The 24,279-nt window shown below is 43.6% G+C and overlaps 1 protein-coding gene across 4 annotated transcripts in view; it reads right to left on the bottom strand.

Annotated features, from left to right (window-relative positions):
* The window catches only part of CHUK (component of inhibitor of nuclear factor kappa B kinase complex), a 34,477-nt gene extending 10,217 nt beyond the window's left edge, over nucleotides 1–24,260 (bottom strand). Inside the window, exons 1-14 of one of the 4 annotated variants that reach the window (XM_067299632.1) lie at nucleotides 24,126–24,260; nucleotides 23,959–24,053; nucleotides 21,404–21,518; nucleotides 18,665–18,734; nucleotides 14,252–14,340; nucleotides 13,457–13,546; nucleotides 12,695–12,819; nucleotides 10,704–10,811; nucleotides 8,967–9,102; nucleotides 7,719–7,913; nucleotides 7,225–7,327; nucleotides 4,311–4,434; nucleotides 3,464–3,615; nucleotides 1,931–1,992 (exon numbers count right to left, since the gene is read on the bottom strand). In XM_067299632.1, the coding sequence (XP_067155733.1) occupies nucleotides 1,931–1,992; nucleotides 3,464–3,615; nucleotides 4,311–4,434; nucleotides 7,225–7,327; nucleotides 7,719–7,913; nucleotides 8,967–9,102; nucleotides 10,704–10,811; nucleotides 12,695–12,819; nucleotides 13,457–13,546; nucleotides 14,252–14,340; nucleotides 18,665–18,734; nucleotides 21,404–21,518; nucleotides 23,959–24,053; nucleotides 24,126–24,248 (1,587 nt within the window). In that variant the 5' untranslated portion in view covers nucleotides 24,249–24,260. Of the gene's footprint in view, nucleotides 1–1,930; nucleotides 1,993–3,463; nucleotides 3,616–4,310; nucleotides 4,435–7,224; nucleotides 7,328–7,718; nucleotides 7,914–8,966; nucleotides 9,103–10,703; nucleotides 10,812–12,694; nucleotides 12,820–13,456; nucleotides 13,547–14,251; nucleotides 14,341–18,664; nucleotides 18,735–19,829; nucleotides 20,532–21,403; nucleotides 21,519–21,670; nucleotides 22,398–23,958; nucleotides 24,054–24,125 lie in introns of those variants that run through there. The other 3 variants (XM_067299636.1, XM_067299633.1, XM_067299635.1) reach the window with 3 other exon arrangements.
* Nucleotides 24,261–24,279: the final 19 nt, after the last annotated feature.

Genomic DNA, 24,279 nt, shown 5'->3' with positions numbered 1-24,279 from the left:
TATCCCTTGCTGAAGCTGCAGAAGTACTCAGTATGAGGCCATACAAATGGGATGTGACCCCCATGACCAGAAAGGGATGTCTATAGGTCTTGCAGGTAAAGAACAAATCAAGAGGTGGAAGTGAGAAGCCACATGATCAAAGGAGAAGCAGATTTTGAGAAAAACAAAGTAAGCCCCATTATCAAAAGAAATGTCCCTATCTGGGACACTCTGGCTCACCACACAGCCATACTGTGTCTGTGGAGTCCACAGAAGTGAAGCCACCGACTACATAGCCTGAGATATCACTGTGTATTACAGAGTAAAACATTTTCCATTCCTGATAAATGGGACATGGTGTGACTATGTGTGGACTGCACAGCTTGAAGACAGAATGTAATTCTGATGTTCTGCAAAGTAAACAGTGGTCGACGTTCCTGATTTTCTGGAAAAAGTCATCAACAGCTTTGCATTATTCTGCTAGAAGCTAGAATTCTACTAGAATTCTGCTTCTTAAAAGGGCTAACAAGGTCCCAACAGTTAAAGAGCTAAACTGAGATGAAATCAGATAGGAATCCCAATTCCCCTCATCTCTATCACATGAGCAAGCAGAAGAAGCAGAGTTAAGGCTCCAAGTACCTCTTGACTTAGATGAAGATATGTAATGGTTCCCAGAACCTGAACTACCCAGTCCTATCTGTCACAGGGGAAAAAAAAAAAAAAAAAAGACAGGGTAATTTATTTGTGGTTCTAATGGCATCTAGAATTTTTATGTATGAATCACTGTGCCCTGTATTACTATGTCAGCCAAAACAAGAACTCCCTGCAAAGGAGCCTGCAGAAATGTAAGGCGTACAGCAGCACAGCAACCCACACAACAATTCTAATCAGCAGAACATACAGTGGTCTCAGCACTCCTGCAGCTATCCAGTATCACGAAGCACAATAGAGACTGCTTTCTGAGATGTTTTAAAGAGCTCTACTCAAAGAAATGCATTATAAATGTTGAATTTTACCTGCTTCCCTTCTAAATATCTCCCCTCTCTCAAGTCCTTTTCAGTACATTCAGGGGAAGAGAGGAGGAGACAGCTTTTAGCAATAAACTTTTTGCAATCCTACCTCTGTCCCTGGTTTTCACAGCTAAAAGCTTATTACTTCCCTGTAAGGCCTTAACAGAAATGTAGGCAGAATTACTCTCTGTCAGAATGGCCTCCAGCTCCTCACTGCTTTCCGTGAAAGTAAAATTAAAATGCTCATTCTCAGGAAACAGAGGCAAGAACTCTAAGAAGTAAGTTTACTTCAACTAGCCTTTCTTGCAGGACCAACTCTTTGAGAAATAGAAAACCATTATATCAACTCAACTGTTCATAATCCACAATCTGTTATCTATTAGGACAACTCAGAGCACGAACTGGCTCTAGCTCAGCTCTAAATTTCTTAAGGATGACACTTTTATTTCTACTACCAAAAATTAATTGATCTATTTACTTGCAAAATACCAGATATTTATTTCTGTACTCCAAAATTAAGTGCTGTGATTTTGAAATCACTGGATAGTAAGTGATCTGTATTATTTTCAGTTTTATCAACGCAAATTTTTGTGCATGACAAATCCAACAAAGAAGATTCTTGACTATAGCAACACCATTTCTTTTGGGCAACAAATTAACCCATCTCTATAGTTCTGTTTTTCTTACCAATTCACCCACATAGATGACTGAAAGTCTGGTGATATTGGCTTTGCTTTGTTCAAGTCACTACATTCAAATAACCCGGCAACTCAGGACTGTTCTTTTTTAATGCACCTACTTGTAGAAATGATTTTCTCATTCCTACAGCATACAGTATATAAAACACACTGAAGCAACAAAGCAATGGCACATATGACAGTTCAAGTTCCATTACATCCTCTTTCACAGAGAGATAACCAAGCCTCTTTAGTATCCCCTACCTGTGCACACTGAGAGGCCTTCTCTTCCATTTCTTTCCAGGCTTTCAGCATCTTTTCTGAAGCTTAAGAGAAGAAAAGATTTGCTAAATTACAACAAGATACAGACACAAAAATAAAAACAGACAAAACTGAGCTAACCTCATATAAGCACAGGTGAAGACTTGGCAAATGGACTCCAAAGTCAATATTTATGCACATTAAGAATATTCTGATTTTAAGTTTGGGAATGCAAATGGATTCCCTTAATTTGATTTGTTTTTGCCAAGAGTGTCAAAGAAGACAAAACTGTGAACTTAGGCTCCTCATTTTTGGAGACATTTAGCCATAACTGAGTTTTCTTGGACTTTATGTCTAAAGACTGTGGGTGAGTTTCTGGCCATCCAGTCTGAATTGTTGTGTCGTAGCCCTGCATTATTCCTAATTCTTAGGGTAACCTGGAATTCATCTTTCAAAAAACAGTGTCCATCTTGCTCTAAAGATTCCAGTGCCAACCATACCACACATGCTTGAGAAAAACACAATTGGTATACCCCTAGCACTCACTCTATGGTGTGCATGACCTGAACTTTGCACGCATCAGTTAAACTTGAACAGAAACAGCATGAGGTAGAATCTCCAAGCAGGAATCATGATCCAGAGATCCAAGAGAGACAGCAAACTCACAGCATAACAGCATCGCCATGCTTGACCTTAACTCACATACAAGCTGTTTGGTAGTTATAGGATTTCACTGTTTGCAATCACTGACCTAAAATGACTTTGAGTCTTTAAACTCCACCATGAAGCTCAACTGCCATTTTTGATTAAACACAGACCATCCCAAACCAGTTCACTGAGTCCTTCCATTTTCCATCATCATCCTTCCGCCCAGTCAAAATCTTTGACTCAAGTTTTGTTTTTTAGCCATATATCCAAACCCTGTATAAATCTTGCTACTCTTCCCTGCATAACACTTGCAAAATCCAGACACTTCTGTGACATGGAAACTCTAGCTGGGTTTTTTTCACCTCATCTTTCATCCAGACAACTGCTACCTCCCATTATGAAGCACAGCAAAACCACTCCCATAGCACTGTTCAAAATGTTTTTTCCCACAATCACCATATCAGTTTGTTCTGACATTGTTTTTTAGCACACTTTCCACTGCACATCAAGTGCAGCACCTCTGCCATCCACTTAATGCCCTGGACAACTCCAAATGGATCAGACTTTGAACTAATAAATAGCCAACACTGACTCCATCTTTACTCTTAATACTCTAATTTCCTTAGCTAGGTATTCTCAGTGGGGAATAGCTGCCCAGTTTCACTGTCCTTGAAGGTCTCCAGGAATTTTTTGTTTGTTATCTTCCTGCCTTTGTTCTTGCCAAATGCCTCTCCTGCATCTGCCCTCAATTAAAACATACTCATAAACATGCTGGAGAATGTGATGGCAGCTCCAGCATTCATTTTCTTTTAAGCTAGCTCTTACCCACTGTCCTTTATAGAGTGGGATCGGACAAGACACCCAGGCAAGTATTACACAAATACATACATATGCCATAAGCCATCTGGTCACTGTATCTCTCCAGGTCAAGGTGAATGCTCTGATGAAAGAATTCCAGCTTTGCTTTCAGCTGCTGAGATGCTGATACCATGTTGTTTTTCATTTTGATCAGGTTGGCATTATACCGAAGGAGACTCAGCCTAACAAATGAAACAAGAACAGTACATGTTAGTTGAAAAACTGATGTGGACTTACGTGGTCAGTGCCCAAAGAAGCTGTCACATCACCTGAAGGAAATGCGTAGCTAGCAATGAATTTTGTAAAATCTTTGCAACAGGGAGTCTCAGTGGGGCTACAGAGTCTACGTGCGACTTTCTGGAAGTCAACCTTTATGATGCAGATCTGCAGCAAGCAGAAGAGAAAGCCCTTCCTCATTTCCCAGGTTATTTTGTCAAGCTTAGTTAAACAGTCAGTCTTTGCAGTGAGGACTATCTCTTAGCATATACAGACTCTGGAAGTGCATATGGCCCCTGCGGAACGCTGTCACCATTTTTATTATTTGAGATTCTTGCTATTGTCCATTCTGTGGTTCAATCACAGGACTAAATCCTACAAACACAATAAACAGTTCCATTCATTCTGCCACTCGTGGAATGACTAAATTCAAGGATCATGTTTCTTCAGTTATTATGAACGTCAGGCACTATGCAGTAAAATTCATAGAGTGGAATAAGCTCCCAGCCCAAATATGCTTTATAATGTAAAAGTAGGGAAGAGCAGAGCAGTGGACTGTAAGCTTTGGGTAAACAAAACTCCCCTGAAATATATACTTCCATTCAAACAGTCTCTTTATTTACATAATACTCAGTCTTGCGAATTAGGAGTAACAACTTACATGGCAGCTCTCTGGCCTTGGAAAAGCCTGCTATAATCTTCTTTTAGCCCAATCACGTAGTGAACTGCTTCTGCCCATACCTTGCGCAGCTGAGAAACTGGCAGTTGGATTTTACTATCCTGTACTGAATGCAAGAAAAATACAATTGTACATAAACGAAGGGGCAACTCTAGAAGAGCATGCTGGGAATTATAACTCTCCCAATTCCTGCTTTCAGTGCCTAGACTAGGAGATGAAGCCACATAAGATTTGCTCAGCTTTTGTTCGATGCTGCCAAAACTCTACATGTTTATAAGTCTTTCGTGTTATAGCTCCCCAGGTATTCAGCATCCTGCTGCTGGCCAGGCAACAGCTCATGTTTGAACTCGCAGCTTAGCATCATTAAGATCCAAACAGCAGTGATTTCCCTGAGCTGTTTGGCTCATTGGCACTAACAGACATGGGGTATTGCATGAAACATGGCAAACATCCAATAAGTCTGTATCTAAAACACTTGCTCAATAAACGGGAGGAAACTGAACCCACATTTCCCACATCCTGGGCAGGACATACAACTAATGAACTTCCGAAAGAAGGGCAGTGACGGCAGAGAGCATTACTATCTGCTGAACACATGGTGTATATAGAGTGCTTTACAGGAATCAAGGGCTATCATGGTTGGTGTTGCAAAATCCACGCCCTTCTGTGGACTTAGATTGTTTGAGTATTTGCTTCAGATTATTACTAGATTGTGTATGTGATTCACTGCTATGTCATTTCCACTTGGAAAAACTCTTCCAGCTACCAAACAGTATGACTAGAGAAAAAGGACTGACAGTAATGGGGGTTACACCCAAGAGACTCATTTGAGGAAAAAAAGCCCAAATCAAATAACAGTTTTTTTCTGGATCTGGATGCAGCAATGGCGCTACAAATGCTATTCAGCTCAACAGGCCACTAGCCAGGCATCCCAGTAGCCCTTTTGACCACTGAATCAAGCTAGGTGCTCCCATTTAGTTGCTGGCAATAGTCAAGGCTTTGTTTCAAAGGATGGCTGCTGGTTCTTTGGGTCCTAGAATAAGAAACTTGCATGGGGCTATGCTAAAACGCACTGTGTTTAGGTGTAGCTAGCAAAGCAAATTTAATTGTGCTATTTAATCAACCAGTACTGGCCAGTCACTGTCCTGACCTGTGTTCCATCTGGAAGTATCATAATAATACAATAAGGATTGTGAACATTTTCCCCCAGATTTCTGATGTAGATGTTTAAGAGGGGACGATGAAGGACTTGCGTGTGTTCCCCCATAGAGATGGGGAACTCTCAGTATACTGGAACATCAATGTGCATGTTGTAAAAACCCTTAGCTCCAAAAGATTCAGCACAACGGTGCAATACAGTGGGATTCACCAGAAGACAATAGCCCAGAATACAGAAAGAACCAGCTAAAACAAAGCTGAGAGACAGCATAAGGAGTCAGGTAAATCCAGCACAACTTCTGCAGAACCAAGTCAAAGAAAATATAGCTATTTTGCAGCAACTGGTATATTTCATGAGACATTTCCCATACATGCAGTGTCCTAGTAGATGTCCCCTGACACTGTATCTTCTTCTTTTTTTTTTTTTTTCAAACTTTCGTAGAAGTATCTAAGGTCCTGCAGGAGCCTGCTGTCATTTCAAGAGACATGTCAAGGAAGCCATACACAGAGAAGAAGCTTTCATGTAGAGTCTAAGAGTTCCTTGGCACCAGGTATATTGATGCTGCCAGGACCAAGCAGCAGTGCCAGCACTAAGGGAGACTGGCTGGAGCAGGTCTCATGATTATCTGTTCAGCAGTGGCCAGGCTTTAATCTTAACAAATCAAAGAGGAAAGAAGGAGCTGGACTTTCTCAGACACTTGTCTTTGCTTGGTGAGGCCAGAGGTAGGATCAGGGCTAGGAGGTTATGGCCCCATTATCACTGGAGCTGAAAACCCTCAGGGGAGACAGTGAGAGAGTGCAGGTCTTGAACCTTTGCCAGATGTCCCTGAAAAACCACCCTAATCCATAACCTGCACAGGAAAACATCAGCAGTTTTGTAACTGGTGCAATACAGCCAACCACAATGGGCTTGTTTCTGTGATTGGAGCAAGGTGGATTTCCTCATACAGGGCTTAAATGATCAGTAGCACAAAATGAAGAACACGTTCTCTACTTAGGCAAGACCTGACAGATGGATCACAGCTGAAATGCAACTACTGCAGACAGTACAGGACAAAAAGGTAACCTGCATCCTCAGGATGTTAATATGGGGTTCAAAAGCATAACGTGTCTAGGAGAGCTGTAGGAGGGCAACTGCTCATGAACCTCCAAAGCACCCCATCTCAGGGGACAGAACTATTAGAACTGTGAAGAACAGCTCAGGGACACTCTACTATTTATATCTGTGCATGGGGAAAAAAGGAGGGGGAGAAGGGATATGTGCACAGCTGTTACAGATGCTAAAGCGATAAGAAGGTCCTTGATCTTGGGTACCACCGTAAAATGCCTTTGCGGGGTATCACTCAAGTTCTGCAAACAACTCCTGGCATGTCACTGCAACACTCTGTGGATGTAAAGGGAAAAGACCCTTTACCGGAACAAAGGCTGTGCAAATGAAATCAGGACTGCCAAGGCAGACTCCTATTTCTGGTATGTAGTGAACAAACTCAGACCAAAAAGACAACAGAGGGGCAGATGCCCCTCAATGCAGAGAATTTAATATAAGGGCAAAAACATTAAAGAAATGTTAAGTTGTTCTACTAACTAACTTTGTTAGGCTGCTCCAGGTTATTAAATGGTCATCCCTGAATTAAAGATTGCTGTTCAAGATACACACAGAGATTTGTAAGGCTAATCTAATTTCATATTAAGTGAGAGGCAGCGCTTTCAAGTCCAAGGAGTCCAACAGCACACTTACCAATGTAATTTACACAGTCAGACAGGCTCCGAGAAGCAAAGGGTCCTTCATAGACGGTTTTGCTTTTATCAAACAAATACACCATGTAGCTATCCCAGCCTCTCTGGTGAGGAAAGACAAGAAAATATAAACAGAACAAATCCCAAACACAGCTCCTGCTAACCCAGAGGATCCTAGTCATATGAACTAACTATTATTGGCAGACAGTCTCCTTATATGATACCATACAAAAACTAATTTGGATAGATCCCACAAATGTAGGACCCTCTGCTAGCAAGTTACTTTATTTGAATATTGAGACAGAGTCTGACCATAGGAACTTATTTACATTACCCTATAAAGGAAATAATGCTAGATCTTGTGACTTACTCTACTTACAGAACAAACTGTCTCCACTGGGAGGAGATCAAGAAAATTTATCTTCCCTAAGATTTTAAATTCCCTCAGAAAGTAAAGGACATTGCGCTAACAGAGAAAACCAGAATCATTCTTACTACGCCATCAATAACGCATTGGGAAGCAGGTTTCCGAGGGTCCAGGCAAATTCCCGTCTCCAACAGCAGTTCCTGATTTCCAGTACTTATTCCAGTTTCAAACTCGATGCGAATCTGAAGTGAATGAAGGCTTTCCTCAGGATTCAAGAGAAATGAAACAATCTTTGCAGAGGTCATATTTAGGATGTGTACTATCTGTAAAAAGAACAGGACAAATTGATTACAAGTCACTGGCTACCAAAGAGAAAGGACACCAAAGCCTCAATGACATATTCTTTCGGAGGGAGTATGTAGTGAAATTAGTAAATTAGACTGATACCATCACTTGAGCTTTAATGACATCAGTAATCAAGTGTAGGAATAAAGTTCCACATAATACAACTCCAGGCCTGGGTCTGTAACTTTTAACTTACTCTCGAAGAAACTAAAACCAAACCCACAAATCGCTTTCATGAGCTATATTGCTGCTAAATTACACAAAAGAATGGTGACAAGCCAGCACAAAGGCCATCTCATCCCTTGTAGTCTCTAACACTGGCCAGTATTACTCCCAAGAAGGAAAGTCCTTTAATCCCCCTATAAAAAAGCCATTACATACCACTACTTGCCTTCTCACTGCTCTCATGGCTTTCTCTAGTTCTAATGTGTCTGTGCAGAGATCGTAGGACCCACCACACAATATACAGATGTTGACCAGTCCAAATTATTGGCGTAACATTTTCTGTACTGTAATTCCTCTGGAATCTTTCCAGATCAGACCAAATTATCCTGTGGCTTCTACACATGCTTCCCTGAGCTGGCCCCATTCCAGCAAAGCTCCAGTATTTACTCAAAGGGAAAGGGCCAAGTGAATGAAATCTCTGCTCTGGTAGAGCTACATGGTGCCCTGATATATGAACCTCGAGGTCACACCACCAGTAATGGAGGTCAAATAAACTGTTAGTAAATATTACACCATTATTTGAACTTGGTGAGTCCTTACTGAGATGTGACACACTAACACATGGTCATTCTTCTGCTTCAAGAGTAAAGCTATAGAGATTAATATAGCTGGTGATATTTTGCCTTCAGATACATACTAGGTATGCAGTATGTATACTCACCCACTCACCAGTATCAAGAGAAACAGTCCTCATGATACTGGAGTTGGATGATGGCAGGATTATAGCTTTGCTCCACTGAACACACTTCCTTTCCTCAGAGATGCTTTCCGTCAGCCTTTAAACCAAGCAACAACCCTACACTTACCTTCAAATTCAGGATATGATCCATTATCAGGAAACACTTTGGACGACTGGTTTCAGGCTCTATACCTCCACCCCTCTGTTGTGGATCCCAATTAAGCATCAGTTGCAACCAGTTTTCCATCGATTCTACAATTAAACTAAACCAGAGGAGCCATAAGAAAGAGAAGACAGATATTCTACAACGGTAAGTCCACTTAAGAAACTAGGTTCTCACAAAAGCAATGAAATTATGATACTTCGTGGGTTAGAGATCATACGTATGCAAAATAGGCTGAGCATGTGGGAAAAGCGGTGATTTTGCTGAAGTTGCATATCCTGGCAGCAGGAAAAGCATGGAAGGGGAGGAAAGCACATACGCAGTGAACATCCTCACTCCAACAACAAAATCTTCGTTGACCTCAGCAGGAGCACGTGACCATCCAATATATTTACCTTTCACCATACTTCTCCCTCTTCATAACTGCTATTCACTGAGTCAAAAATATCTTAATAGAACAGTAGCTTGACTAATTTCAAATTAGATTAAGAGGGGAAATTGTTTTTTCAAAAACAACTGTGATGCACTGAAAAGCAAATAGTTTTCAAAGCAGTGTCTGCAGAATAACCATCTCTGGGCTTCAGACTACTCGGGAGGCTCTTCTCCATGTTTATCCACACAAGAAGCATCTGGTTTATTGTTCAGAGTCTCTTGAAATACTGTTCAGAAAGCTCAGACCACTAGATAGCCATTTACTTCATTCTCAACTTCAGTATTTTTCCTAGAAATCTGCCAGTGCCAATGGATTGTGCCACATTTGTTGGCCACATCTAAAGACGCAAGTGCTAAAGGTGGCAAATAATCAACATCTGACTCCTCATTTGGTGCAGACCAAGTAATCCAGGTTAGAGGTACCCCTGCAGGGGTCCTCTAGTCCAATCCTGGTTCACAGCAGGGCCAACATCGCAGCTAAAGCAGGTTACTCAGGGCTGTGTTCAGGCAAGTCTGGGAAATCCCCAAGGATGGAGATCCCCCACTGCCTGGTGTCCCGTCCCAGAGACATACCACTAGCAGGGGGAAATTTTTTTCCTATGTGAAAACTGGGATTTTCCTTGTTGCAATGTGTGCTGTGGCCTCTTGTCCCTTCACTATGCCCCTCTGAGAAGAGTCTGACTTCGTTGTCTCTGTAACACCCCGCTAGATAGAGGAGGACACAGTTACATCCCCCTTTGCCTTCTCTTTTCCAAACTGAATAAGCCCGGCTCCCTGGGCCTGTCCTCATATGCTCTATGGCACCAGGCTCCAACCACCTCTGTGGCCTCTGCTGGACTCGCTGCAGTTTGTCAAGCCAAATAATAAAAAATATAGCTTTCATGGAGCACCTAATTCAAGCATCTGCTACCAAAGTTACATTAGAAGCATCTAAAACTTGGCTTATGAGATTCTATGTCATCAAGTATCAGGTAGATATTACTCAGTGTCCTTGTTATAATGGGTGGAAAGCAGTGATCGAATTCACACTGCAAGGTGCAACAGCTATCATCTCACAAACTATAAGGTGAACTGCTGTCACCCCATGGACACTACTGCTGTAGCTGGAGAGCCCATAATATCAGAGAGACATCTGGCTACAGCGTATTCCTTAATAATGAACAATAGCTTGCCTGGAGCTTGAGACAGTCTTTATAAGAGAGAAGAAGAACCCCTCAGTTTAGAAGACAGGTCAGAAATTAACACACGCAACCACAAGGACACACTTACCCACAGAGGCTGTGAGGCTGCGGCAAATGGGTACTAAATCGAACCTCCCCATTCATCTCTTCGGAAGCAAAGATGTGCTTCGGATCCTTCTTCTTAATTTTTTCATGCCTAAAAAATATAATTATCCATGGATATCTTGAAAATTCTACTTCTGTAAAGGGCCAATTGAAGTTGGCATTAGCAAAAAGTGCCACATTCCAGCAGTTTCAGAAAACAAACTCTGTTTTTCACAATAAAAAAGCCATTTTTGAACAGTCCACTTGGAACAACTATCTCCAAGTGGGAGAGGGGAAATGCTCTGGAAATGCTTTCGCCTCTGCCTGAAAGCAGATCCAGGCAGTGGCAAACAAAAGGATCAAAATGCAACAATTCACCGACCACACTGGACACCTTGCAGTACCACACATTCACGAGACAGGTAAGATTTGGATTTGCACCAGTCATCTGGTAAAACTACCGCACTTACCTTGACCTAAGAGAAACATAAAATACAGAGGTGTTAAAAATACAGCATTTTATTGGATTCAATACTAGGAAAAGCATCCCCATCAAACTCTGCCTCAGTTTCCTCACCCTAGCTCACTTCAGCACTGGTTGGGACCTTGCCTAGAGTTCAGCTGCTGCCAGAGAAACACGATTTTCCAGTACAAGTCCCAGATAAGCACAATCTGTGCTGCAATCATCAGTCACTTGTAAACCAGCTGAACATTTCATAGGCCTGTGGGTTGCCAGCCTGATCTCTTCCCCAGTCACCCCAAAATGAACTGAAGCTACATGCATGTGGCCCACACTGTTTTCTTCCTTTTTAATGGATACAGATGCTTGGAAGAGTTGTTTCTATCTCATTTATTCATTAGTTTTCTACTATTTACATTAGGAAATCAAGTTCTCCATATGCTGGAAAAAATGAGATAAATGTTGAATTATTAAAATAATAAAATCTCAAGAGTTAGCCGCTAAAAGGGGAAAGTATTGCTACATACTGGTTAAAATTATTTTTTGTTAAAACATATTAATTTTTTAAACTAATACTCTCATAAAAACTTAATAATTTACTTTAGCTACCTAGCTACCTACAGTTATTATTTCAAAGCTCACAGAGAAGCCATTTTTACATTTGTTCTGCTGCAGAATCATCCTTATGAAAACAAAGCTTATACACTCCTAATATTGCAAGGTAAGAAATAAAGTGGAAATACAGAAATAAATATTTCTGCCCTTTGTTCTGGCCCTCAAAGCGCAGTGAGAAACCTCCACATGCAGGTAAAAGTCTTTCAGTTATCACTTCATAAAAATTCTTTACAAACACATTTCCTTCAAAACTAGCCTTTGAAACAAGCAATGGCACCAGGAGGAATTTAAATAGCAAACTTTCTAACACCACCCTGCCTATCCCTAGGTATGGGCTATTCTTCCACTCTGCTCAGCACCTCTTCTTCCAGACCCTTCAAAAACACCCCTCTAAAAGGCTCTTTACCAGTGGATTTAATAAATCAGTTAGCATCTAAAATCATACAACCCCATGCCTCCAATGTTTTTTGCATCCTGTGTTCTTACTACACAAGACAGGGTCTGCCTTTCTGTGCGTTACTTATTGCTAATAATGAATAACCTCATCGCCTAGGTGAACAAAAGACGGTTTGTCTCCTTCCCATACATGACATTTTTCTGACACTGCTGCTTCAACACATTATCATTTAACAGATTGGTTTATAATTCCATTTTTTGGCTCAGATTTCCCTCCTGAAGGGATCACTATGACCAGGTACTATCACACAGTGTAATAAGTGCATAATACAAAATGTTTAAGTAGCCAATCAAAGCATTAATGATACCATCGAGGTGTCAAGGGCCTCTGCAGAACTTACAGACCAACAGCCCCAACACTTCATAATACATTTAATCATTCTGGTTCACACTGTCACCTCACGACACACAGTAACTGTCAGTTCTACTGCTTGGCATCATCTCTCGCGGAATAAACATCTTACCAGGTAAAAGGCTGTAGATTATGCAAGAAGGGTCTAAATCCTGCAATGCATTCAAACACCATTGTTCCAAAGCTCCAGTAATCAACAGTAACAGAGTAGGATTTATTCTCAAAGAGTTCTGGAGCCTAAAAAGTACCATAAAAAGACATTTTGAACGTGGTATTTCAGATAATCTAAACTCTCTCACTTTTGGAGAGACAACGCTGTGTCTGTGTGTGGACCCCTAGCTCTGGAGGGATGTGGACACCCTCACAAGACCCCATGCAGGGTACCAAATTGGTCAGAGCCTGGAGCACCTGACCCACAAGGAGATGGGAGGGAGCTGGGCTTGTGAGTCTGCTCACGGGGAGGCCAGGGGGGTGTGCAAGCAGCTCCTGGCTGCAGGACGGACAGGGACAAAGGGGACAGACAGGGACAAACCCTCCTTGGAAGCGACAAGCAATATAACAAGGGGCAACAGCCACAGATCACAGCCCAGGGGGTTCAGGTTGGAATGAGGAAATACTTCTTCCCCTGGATGGGGAGCAGCCCTGGGACAGGTCACCAGAGAGGTGGGAGATCTCCATCCCAGGGGTTTCAGGGCTCAACTGGGCCAAGCCAGGGCTACCCTGACCTAGTGCTGGTGACTCCTGCTGTGAGCAGGAGGCTGGACAAAGGACCTCTGAAGGTTCCTTCTGACACACACTTCTGTGATTCTATAAAATGTGATAATACCAAATCAATTGTACACATGCAAAAAAAAAAAAAAAAAAACCAACTTACCAAATATTGTAATGTTCCAACAAATGACGTGCATAAACTTCCTTGATCCAGATCTTTGGCATATCCCAGGTCTATTATTTTGTGGACAATCTGTAAGCAGTTCATCAGAAGAGCAAATTCAGAACAAACAACAAAAAAAGGCTGTGCAGTGACATCCAGAACATACACTCAAAAAGAGGAAAACCAGAATGGAAAAAATCCGTGGCGAAGCTTTGAAATGTGCCATGGTGTTGATGTTTGCTGTTCTGCTATGTAAGCCGGCCTTGTTCACCTGTCTCTACTTAGACTCAACTTTATTTAAAGTAACTTGCCAGTTACAGTCCATTATGGCCCAAAAGTGAATGGATTCTGCTTGGTTGAATGCAGCATCAAGCTTTTTATCTTGGAATTTAAAGTTATTTGTTTAAACAGAAAAACAATAATGACCTTTCCATTTTTTAGAAATCCATCACTACACAGACAAGCTCAGTTTTACATTCAACCCTCATAAAGTCACAAACACAGAGATACCCTACGCTACAATTTCATATCATTCCTATTCTGTTGCAGGCAGGGCTCCTGAATGGAAACAAAAGTTGGTTGTTTTTAATGATAAGATTTTAAGAATAAGCAAAATAGGATTTGTTGTTTCAAGAAGATGTGAACTTTTAATAAATTCATGGTTGTAATCTCAGCCTAATTCAATGCCATAAACCACTCACTCACTCTCTTCTACTTCTCTCAGGCAAGAGAAAACTACTGGCAACTTCCAGAAATGACAGCTGGAACACCAGTGACAGAGGCCATTTGACTTACCTTCCCACCTTCATCCTGAAGAACAATATTTTCAGGCTTTAAGTCTCTGTGTATAATTCTGTTTTCATGCAAATACTGGATACCAGACCCTGAAAGGCAAGTATTTGATTTAAGAAAAAAAAGAGCACTGGTTAAAACAAATCCAATAAAAGTCTAATATCCCTGATTTCAGGGTTGAATTCAGCAATAAATCTTCCCTAAAAAATAGCATTAAATATATTAATGACTTAAAAGAGTAGAACTGTCATAAGCATATAGCTACGGGACTAAACTAGCTCTGTTCCTCTGCTCCGCAGAAGCTGGGGTTGCTAAGGAATTCAAACCTTGCGGCATAACCGCAGGCCAAACGCCTTGCCTTAAAGGCAAGAGAAAAGGGAGCTGAATTCTTCTCAAACTTTACAGTTACAAAATGAACCACAACATGCAGACAAGCAGAACAGACCTCCAAAATGTGTAGACAGCCTGATACAGCTCTGCGTGTCCTGTGTTCTTAGAGCTCAGTAAATTAACACAAAGTAACAGGAAGATCTATTTATATTTGTGAGCGCACTATGCAAGATGTATTTGAAAGAAATCACTGAAATTAATTAAGGAAATGAAAACACATCAGGTTTTATTTTGATCTAAAACTACTGCCAAATAGTGGCTTACAAAGCTTCTAGTAAACTTTCACAGTTGTCAAAGCAATGCAGGAGGAACCATGTTACCAGGGAAGGGAACATCCAGCTGTGATGAGACAGCAGTATGGTTGGAGCTCAAAACCGATTAAATAAGGCTGCCCCATATTACAAGCCTCCTTCTTGGGCAGCATCTGGTTAATGCTAAATGCAGCAACTGCCCAAAGTGCCATTGGCAACACCCAGATCAGTATTAGCAGCACTGAACCTGGGCTCAAGGATTTCCCTCTCATGGCAAGGGACTGGTGTGCTCAGAGTAGCATCACTTCTGTTACTCTGAATGTTAAAGGCGCAATACCATGATTGCTTTAAGCAGGCTGGGTGGGAGCTATCCCCAGAAGGAACACTGGTTCCCAACCCCCCTTTCCCAGCTGCACTTTGCATGGCAACACACTTACAAGACTGCATTGTCCTGGAAGTGATCCAGCTGAAAACTACTCAGGAAAGAAGATCAAGTTTTATCCAGGCTGGTTTCCAGATCCAGCTCCTGACATGGTTATGGGAGTGCTGGAATAAGGGAGCGAATGGGAGCATGCACCCAAGAAAATGGAAGGGGAAGCACTGTGCCTTGTGGCAGCAGCCCATGCTTAAATTGCCTTGATGCGACTGTGGAGCTACTATCAAAAAAAGAACTGGAGAGAAATTCTGCCTGAAGGTGGTGGTGATGGTGGTGGTGGTGGTGGGGAACACGGCTAGCCCATCCAAATAATGGTGCTGACTGCCACATAAAAGATTATCAAGTTAGTGTCTGTCACAGGACAAGGCCACCAACAAAACAGCAAAAAAGACTTCCTTAAAATGGAGACTTTCTTCATGAAGTCATGATTTTTTAGTCTTGGAGATGTGCAAGTGGAAAGAAAAGAAAAGGCTCCATGTAAGGGCCAAGCCAGATATTGTAAATCCCATTACTTTTCCTACCTACATCATGGGGTATCTTAAATTTTCCTACACAAAAAAAATATTCAGTCTGCACAACATGTTAATCTAGAAGCCTAATGCTAACTAACCATGACTGTAAATTCATTATGGGATTATTTTAAGAGAAATATTCAACTAATGTGCTTTTTCTGCAATTCAAACACTCTGTCTGCATGTGGAAGGGGAACAGTGATAAAGGAATGAAGAAGTTGCACCTGATTTGGGTAACTTAACTGCAAGTCCTCTGAGCACTGAAAGGAGAGAAGCTGCTATTAAATAGTCTGTGAACATGGAAAGGTCTTTGAGTTCTCAAACCTGATGTGCACATTGAACATTTTTGAGCTGGATTATTGCTAGCGACTTTTCAAGCGGCATCACGTGTGCCACTTAAAAATGGCTGATCAGGGCCAGCTTTAAATTGCCAAGAGTTGGAGGCTGATGAAGCCTTGAAGAAGTTACAAACACGTATCAGGATATGCTAGCTCATATGTAGGATTTTGGCAGGAATGAAACTCCAGATGACCTGTCACTGACCACCATGTCAAACAAGCACCCTGGGGAGGTCATGGCAGTAACACAAGGCTGGCAAATGGCCTTACAGAAAACAAACATCAGGTTCATTTTTCTCTGGGAATTCATGTCTCCCTGCCCTTTTAAGGGCCTGTCACTACCCAGAAGAGACCCTGCACTAAACCATTACATCCTTTGCTCTCCAGACAAAGTACCCTCCTTCTGCTTCAGAAAAAAATCATTAGGGAGAAGACAATCCTCTCTCTTCTCCTCCATCTTTTGAGACACAGAAAAGCACCCCTTAAGAGTCCTGCCTAAAAGCTCAGGCCAGCTTCTTCACCCAAACACTTCTTCATCCTAAAAATAGGGGTCCTTTCCTACAAGTAGAGACTGGTTAACTGCAACAGAATTAAAAAGATGAGGAGCTCTCCTGAGCAGCTCTCCTGGAAAGCCCACTTGCTACAGAAACCAAGGGAACTCATCTGCAGGCTTCAGCCCGAATCAGATGATGTGTCCGCCCCAGGGTGTCCAAGAAGCTGGGCACTTTTCCTGATAGACAGGAAGGCCAGTCTGAGGAGACTCTCTCATACCTCTTCTTCAAAGTAAGGCAGCAAGTCGCTACTTGTTAAGCAGTGGCACACACTGACAGAGGCTATCCAGATGCGATGTGACTGCCACACTGGAGATATTCATCTCCTTACAGTGCTCTCAGCAGCCAAGAATTTGGCATCAAGCAAGCTAAAGCTCAACAGTCCGCAAAATGTGATAAAGATTTGATGAAGCACGTCTAGAAACCATCAAGTTTGCATCACAGACTGACCTTGATAGATTACCACTGCCTTAGGAAAGATATTTTGAGCAGGTGCCCAGAATTTATCAAAGAAAATTGTTCTCTAACAGCAGTGCTGTCTCCTTGGGCTACTCCCACCCTGTACTGACTTGCTGCCTACTCTCTTTCCAGTTAGCAGAACCTGAAATCCACATGATATTGGACACTTTCTACAATGCAGATCAAGTCAATCACTGGATAACTGTCATCTTTTCATCACTCTGCCTCCCTAAGCACTGCCTTGAAACCTTTCCTAGGACCATACACAGTTGATTCACAGCACCACAGCAGTGTTGGCGGGAAGGGACATCCAGAGGTCTCTCCTCCAACCTCCTGCTCACAGAAGGACAGGTCAACAACACCAGGTCAGGGTGACTATGGCTTTCAGTCCTGAAACCCTCCACCAAGGATGGAAATCCTCCATCTCTTTGTTGACCTGTCTCAGGGCTGCACCATCCTTCCCCATGTCCAATCCAAACATCACAGGGTGCAACTTGTGACCATTGTCCCTTGTTATGTTGCCCACCAATACCAAGTAAAGTTTGGCCCTGATCATCAGCTTTTACTCACCCTTCCCACCGTCACAGTCTGCTCTCAGATCCTAGCTCAGCCTCCCCTTGACCAGACCCAAGAAGTCCAGCTCCATCCCATCCCCTTGTGAGTCATGTGTTCCAGGCCCCGAACAGCTTGGCAGCCTCTGTGGGGCCTCACCAGGATCTCCACATCCTTCTTTAGTCAAATGTGGGTACTATACCCAGATGTGGCCTCCCCAGCACTGAGTAAAGGAGACAATAAACTTCTTCACTGTGCTAGCCACACTGTTCCTAATATAGCCCCATGTAATTGGTCTTCCAAAAGGAGAAGATTCTCAATGTTTAGGCATGCTTATTTGAGATAACCCAACTAATTGACCCTTAGCTGAAAGCAGATCATTAGCCAGAAGATTTCTGGACTGGCCACAGCATGGTTGGCCTGTACTGTTCCCTTCTCCTTCTGCTACACTCTTACCCGTCCTGCTCTCAACCGCAATCCAGTTTATCATCTCCTCAGCCCTGTCATCCGGAACAAACAAAACTTCCCTCCCGCTAGCAAACCCTACATAAAGAAGACACACAGCAACTTTGGCATTTCTCATGTTGGTTCTTGTTTTTAGGCTTGCAAAAGTTACATTCCTTCAGCTGACATGCAGTTTGGCATCTCCAGAGCCATTAACAGAAGCAGGTTTTGAACTAGCAAACTGTGACCTTAATGTCATAGAGTTACCAACAACCGCTCAATACATAGCTTTTCAAATCACATTCCACAGACAGGTCAGTAGTGAAAGTTTCTTGTCTTTATGATCAGCAGGGACACAAAGTCCTTCCTCTGGAACAGAAACTTGATTTGTTTTAGCAGCCTGTTTTTGCTAGTCCAGTTGAAACAGAAAAATGCAATTACACATAATAAACATAACAACAGGAAAGGCAACAGACTACATACCAATGTCACTAAGTAGAGAAAGAATCTGACTTTCCTTAAGCCCACAGCAGTTTTCGGGTTTGTTCAGCAACTACAGAAAAGAAAACAATATTACACCTGCAATGCAACAATTAATAGTCAAGAACACCATCTTCCATTCTTGCCAACACCCCACAGAAAAAACAGCACAGCTCAAATATAACCATAGTTGAATAAGGTAGGTGACTTTGCAAATTAAAAGCATGAGAAAAAAGAAAACAACCCGGACAAAAACAAAATTCATTGCACAGGTACAAGGGTTGAAAAGAAGATTTGGTCTCTTAGAATAAGACCACAGAAGCATGAAAACCATCGGAAAGTGAACTGACAAGAGACCCATGTAGGGCATATGGCTTCAGGCAACTGGGGGCCAGCTTCCCGGAATCTGCTTGTTCCCCATCTTCTGAATTTTGGCCTGATGGGATTTAGGAACACCCTGAATATCTGAAGCAGCTCTGCTGCTTGGAAGAACACCTGCTCTCCATTGGGGAAAACGAGACTTAGTGACAAAAAGCAAAAGGAATGGATATAGACCTAAGCCCTAGGCATTCAAGAACAGATGAAAGGAAGGGAAAGTAACAGGCAAAATTTAGCATAGGGCACACCACAGAAGAGAAAGCCATTGTAAAGTCATTTACAACTCCCAGACTATCTTCCTGGCCCTGTGTGACTGCTTCTTTAAACTGAACAAGCTGGTTATGGGCTCTAACAGAGTCTGTTTTTCTCACTGTGCTGCATCCAAGCAATACCCTAGACTAAGGAAAAGTCACCCAGGTATCAGCTCCCTTCTTGAGAGGCTGCCGAACACCGTGGACACCTCCTGTAGTCATCTGTAGTCAGTCTCTACTCCCATAATGCTGCCTGAACCCTGGAGGTGATGAGAAACAGCACCGGCCACCTACTCCACAGTCAGGCACCTTAAAAACGGCAAAGGAGATGTCCTCTAGTACCTCTCTCAGCACTATCACCTCAGACTGCCTCCAGGCTGCCTTAAACAACCTGCCAATAACTAGCCTCAGCAATCCCCTGCATACTCCCTCAAGTCTATCAGTGAGCGATTGGATTTTTTCCTTCATGGCTATGTGGAATGCTTTCATAGATGACTGAAGTACACCTCTACCCTGCAGCCACTACTCCCATGGTGTACCTTCATGTCTCCACCTGTCTCCCGCACCTCAGGCACTCATCTCAGCAGTCAGAATTCCATGGGAAAGAAACCAAACTCCAACATCTCACTCCCTGAGCCCTCTGTTCTGAGTAGATGTGCTGAACAATAATGAAGGAGAAGGACCAAGTCAGAATTCAAGCTCAGATCCTACAGCATTTCCCTGAAGGAGCGTAAGCATAAAAATGTAGACAGAAGCACATGCTTTTCCAGGCTTTATGAAAGATCACAGATGTACAATGAGAAATTAACAGCAGTGCAAAACACAAATGATACCAAGTAAGTGTAGGAGAAAGGTTTAAAAAAGACAGAGTAGGACCAAAAATAAGAAATCTTTTTTTTATAAGAAACAAAGCACTACATGTGATCAAGTGAAATAAAGCATGTTACTTCCTAAACTGTCCCAGAACCTATGTAACTTTCAAGGTTTCACTAGAAATTAAATTATCAAGTACTGTACTGAAAGCAGAGCTAATGCAACCCCAAATTTCTTGGCCATAGTTTCCCAGTTTACCTGTAAGTTTTCTCAAAACTTGTACTGCATAAATACAACACCCAAGAATCATTGAGAATATGGCCTGCTCTCTGTGTTTGCAACATCCAAATGGTATTTCAGTATAAACCCGCTTCCTTTCGCTGCCATCCTTTCAGTCTTAAAGACTGCCCCAACTGTTTTAAGCAATGCTAGAAAATAAAACAAAGCTAAATAAGTCACAAACATGTAGTTATTGCATTCAGCATCTGCTTTCGTTAAACTCCTTCTGGCTTTCTACAAGTCCTTCCAGTCCATGACTTGTTTCTCTAAGCTGTTTGCTATTTAACGCTGGTAAAAAAAAACCCAAAAAAACATGTTTAACAGAAAAGAGCTTCCTGATCACTTAGATGAAGTGATTTCTAAGCAACCTTTAATCAGTGGAAATCTGCTTCTTCATCCTCAAACAAACAACTGCTTACTGAACCCAGCTACAATGGAAAGGGAGTACAGAATCTATCTGGCCATAAAGCCACTGCCTTGTGAACTACCGAAATGTTCATTTACTCTTGGGTGCTGCTGCTGCTGCTTTGCAGAAAGGCAGTTCCCAGTTTAGAAGGAAACAGAAAAATCTTGGAAGTTTTGGTGGCCCAAGCCTAGCACAAGAGAATCAAAATCCTTCCTTGTAGCCGAAAACAACAAAACACTGGACACACATGGATTAAAAACAGGTCAGACTCCAAATAGATACAGACAAACAGCAGCAAATCCAGTCATGGTGGGTGCTAATATCTAGGTTACAGGAAATTGCACTAATGCTCATGCAATCCTATGAAAGGAGACACTGCTTCAGGATAAAATAGTATCTGCCCTTGGATTACTCCTTCTATCACCTGGTTTCATAGCACAAGCCTCACTTCACACTTGAGCTGTGTTTTTTTTTACTGCATTTTTACATCTCTGCACCTGTACCCTCCCCAAAAAGGGCCACATAATATATATGGTTTCACAGACAACTGCAGTTAGGAAAAGAGCATTAACTCGACTCATTTTCCTACATGTGTCAAGGCAAAGCAGAGCTTACCTTCCGGAGATCGCCCCCTGAACAATATTCCATTGCTAGAAGAGGAACATCGTTAACAAGAAAGTTCATCTCCTCAGGAACTTCACAGGCTCTTACTACATTGGGATGGTTCAACCTAGGCACATGAAAAGCTTGATGAAAAGTCTGACCCCTCTTTTGGAAGAGCAAGAAGATAGACTACCAACCAACCACGCTTTATGTTTCAGTAAGATCTCTGTTCCCCAAATGTATTGCTGCTGAGAAGTACACTCTTTAACAGGTACCTACCAGTATCGAAATGCATAAAATCCATACGTTGTGAATACACAAACCAGTGATGAGCAGAAACGTGGTCTCCAAGTCAAGATACAGGACTTGGATGATGGAGATCCAGGCTCAAATTCTTGATTTCTGCACATTCTTGGCACAGCCATTTCATACGTGTTTTTATTTCTGCATTTGAGGACAGTTTCCCTTTGGTCCAGAAGTTTTGTAAGAATATGTTAACTCTTGTGCAACTATACTATGGAAGTAGAACTAGACACGTAAAATACATGTACATTGGGAAAAAATCATTTGTGCAGCTACATTCAAACAGCTGTTTCCTGACTGCCTCAAAATATGCTATTCTCAGGAATAAAACACATATCTAGAAGGAAGTGAAGATAAATTACTCCCATGTACACAGTCCAAAGTCTCTGAGAGTTATCACAGAAAAGTAGTAGAAGCATGATTCAGTGCCTATATTCAGAACATGAATATGGCTTTGCAGTGAAAATGTTCATAGGAAAAGTGATTATCCAATACTGAATTACAAATTTAGCTCTAACATGATGTCTGCAAGCGGTTTCCTCTGCTAACTATAACATAATGTGCACGTAGTGTGTATATAAGCAGATCAGTGTGACAAGGGACAGCATGAGCTCAGTAAAGCTCCATGCAGTGTGGGCACAGCAAAGAGTTTTGAGTTGTTTGAGGACAACTCAAAACAAAACTCTGTAAGGGTGTCCTTGCTCCTGCCAGCAGGACTGTTCATTTCATGCTACAGGATCTCCCTCAAGAAGCAGTTCTCAGGATGAGAGAACAACTCCATGAGATGCCTGACACCCAGAGAAATAACTGAGTAACTCTGTCCATGAGGATGAATTTCGCCTGCTCTGATTCACAGGTATCTCAGAGGGACGTGCTGGAGAGGGATGGTGGGTTGCCCAGGGTGAGTAGCCTCTCGTTAAAAAGAGCTGGGAGACGTTACTCAGTAAGAAAGGGAGCGTCACAGAAAACAGCTATTCCTAGATCCCCAATTGCCAGATCACAGTCCAATGAATTGGTTGGTATGGGAGCACACAGGGGTTTGGATGTCTCTAGATGAAGACTGAGGCACTGGCATAAGAGCATAGAGGAGTTTGGATGTCACTAGATCCTGAGCAAATCGATGGCCCAGCACATGAGTGCGGGGGGGGGTGGGGGTGGTTATCACTAGATCCCAATTCAACATGCTAGTTGGTACATGACAGCAGAAGGGTTCAGAAATCCCCAGATCACAGCCTGACACACCAGCTGGTACACAAGTGCAGAGGAGTTTGAATGTCACTAGACCCTGGTCTTAAACACTGGCCACATGTGAGCCCAGGGGACCTGGCTGTCACTAGACTCCAGCTCCACACATCACAGACCCCCAACCCACACACCAGCCAAATGCTAGTGCAGAGCAGGGAAGGCTGCAGCTCTGGTTGGCACTAGACCCTAGTCCTGCGCACCGGCCACACGAGTGCACAGACTCTGACTGTCACTTAAACCCCTGTCCTGCACGCTGGCCATATAAAGCTGGGGGCAGGGGGGGTCACTAGACCCCCATCCTACACACCAACCACATGTGAGCCCAGGAGGGCTGCCTGTCACTAGACCCCCATGCCAAACACTAACCACACACATGAGCCCAGGGGTCTGGTTGTCACTAGATCCCCACCCCACACACCTGCTGCATGTGGCCCCAGTGGCGTGGCTGCCACTAGACCCTCAAACACATTGGCCGAATGCAAGTGTGGGGGTCGGCTGGCACTAGACCCCATCCCACACAGCAGCCACACATGAGGCCAGGGGGTCTGGCTGTCACTAGATCCCCATCTGGCACAGTGGCCGAATGTCTGGCTGTCATTACACCTCTGTCCCATACACCAGCCATATATGACCCCAGGAGTGTGCTTGTCACTAAACGTCTGTTCCATATACTGGCCACATGTGACCCTGGGGGTCTAGTGACACCCAGACCCCCATCCCACACACTGGCCGTATGCGACCCCAGCGGTCGGGTTGTCACTACACCCCCGTCCCACACACCAGCCACACGTGAGACCAGGGGTCTGGCTGTCACTGGAGCCCTGTCCCGCACACTGCCTGCGGAGGCACGCGCGGACTCCAGCCGCCCCTGCCTGCACGGCCGCACGTTAGGGGCAGGAAGCCCGTCGGTACCGGGAGCGGCAGCGCCGGCAGCCCCCGGGAGAGGCGGCCGGGGCGCGGGCGGCACCCTGCTCCAGCAGCAGCAGCAGGGCCCGGGCCCGGCGCCGGGCCGCACTCACTTCTTCATGATGTCGATCTCGTGGCACCAGCGGTCCTTGTTCTTGACGCTGAGCTCCAGCCGGCACGACTTGATGGCCACCTTGGCGCCCGAGTCCTGCGGGACACAGCGCCGTCAGAGGGCCCGGCGCGCCGCCCGCCCCGCCCCGCCCCGCGGCCCGGCGCGCACCTGGTGCTGGTAGAGGCAGACGTTGCCGAAGCCGCCGGTGCCCAGGCGGTCCCGCATCTCCCAGGGGCCGCAGCCGCCCGCCGGCTGCCCCCGCAGCGCCGCGCCGCCGGGGGCCCGCTCCATGCCGCCTCCGCCGCCCCCCGGCCCCGCGCCG

This window comes from Apteryx mantelli, chromosome 7 (genome assembly GCF_036417845.1).
Source record: "Apteryx mantelli isolate bAptMan1 chromosome 7, bAptMan1.hap1, whole genome shotgun sequence".
In the NCBI taxonomy this organism is placed as follows: domain Eukaryota; kingdom Metazoa; phylum Chordata; class Aves; order Apterygiformes; family Apterygidae; genus Apteryx; species Apteryx mantelli.
Note: the sequence above shows the minus strand (reverse complement) of the source record. Positions and strands in the feature narration are given on the sequence as shown.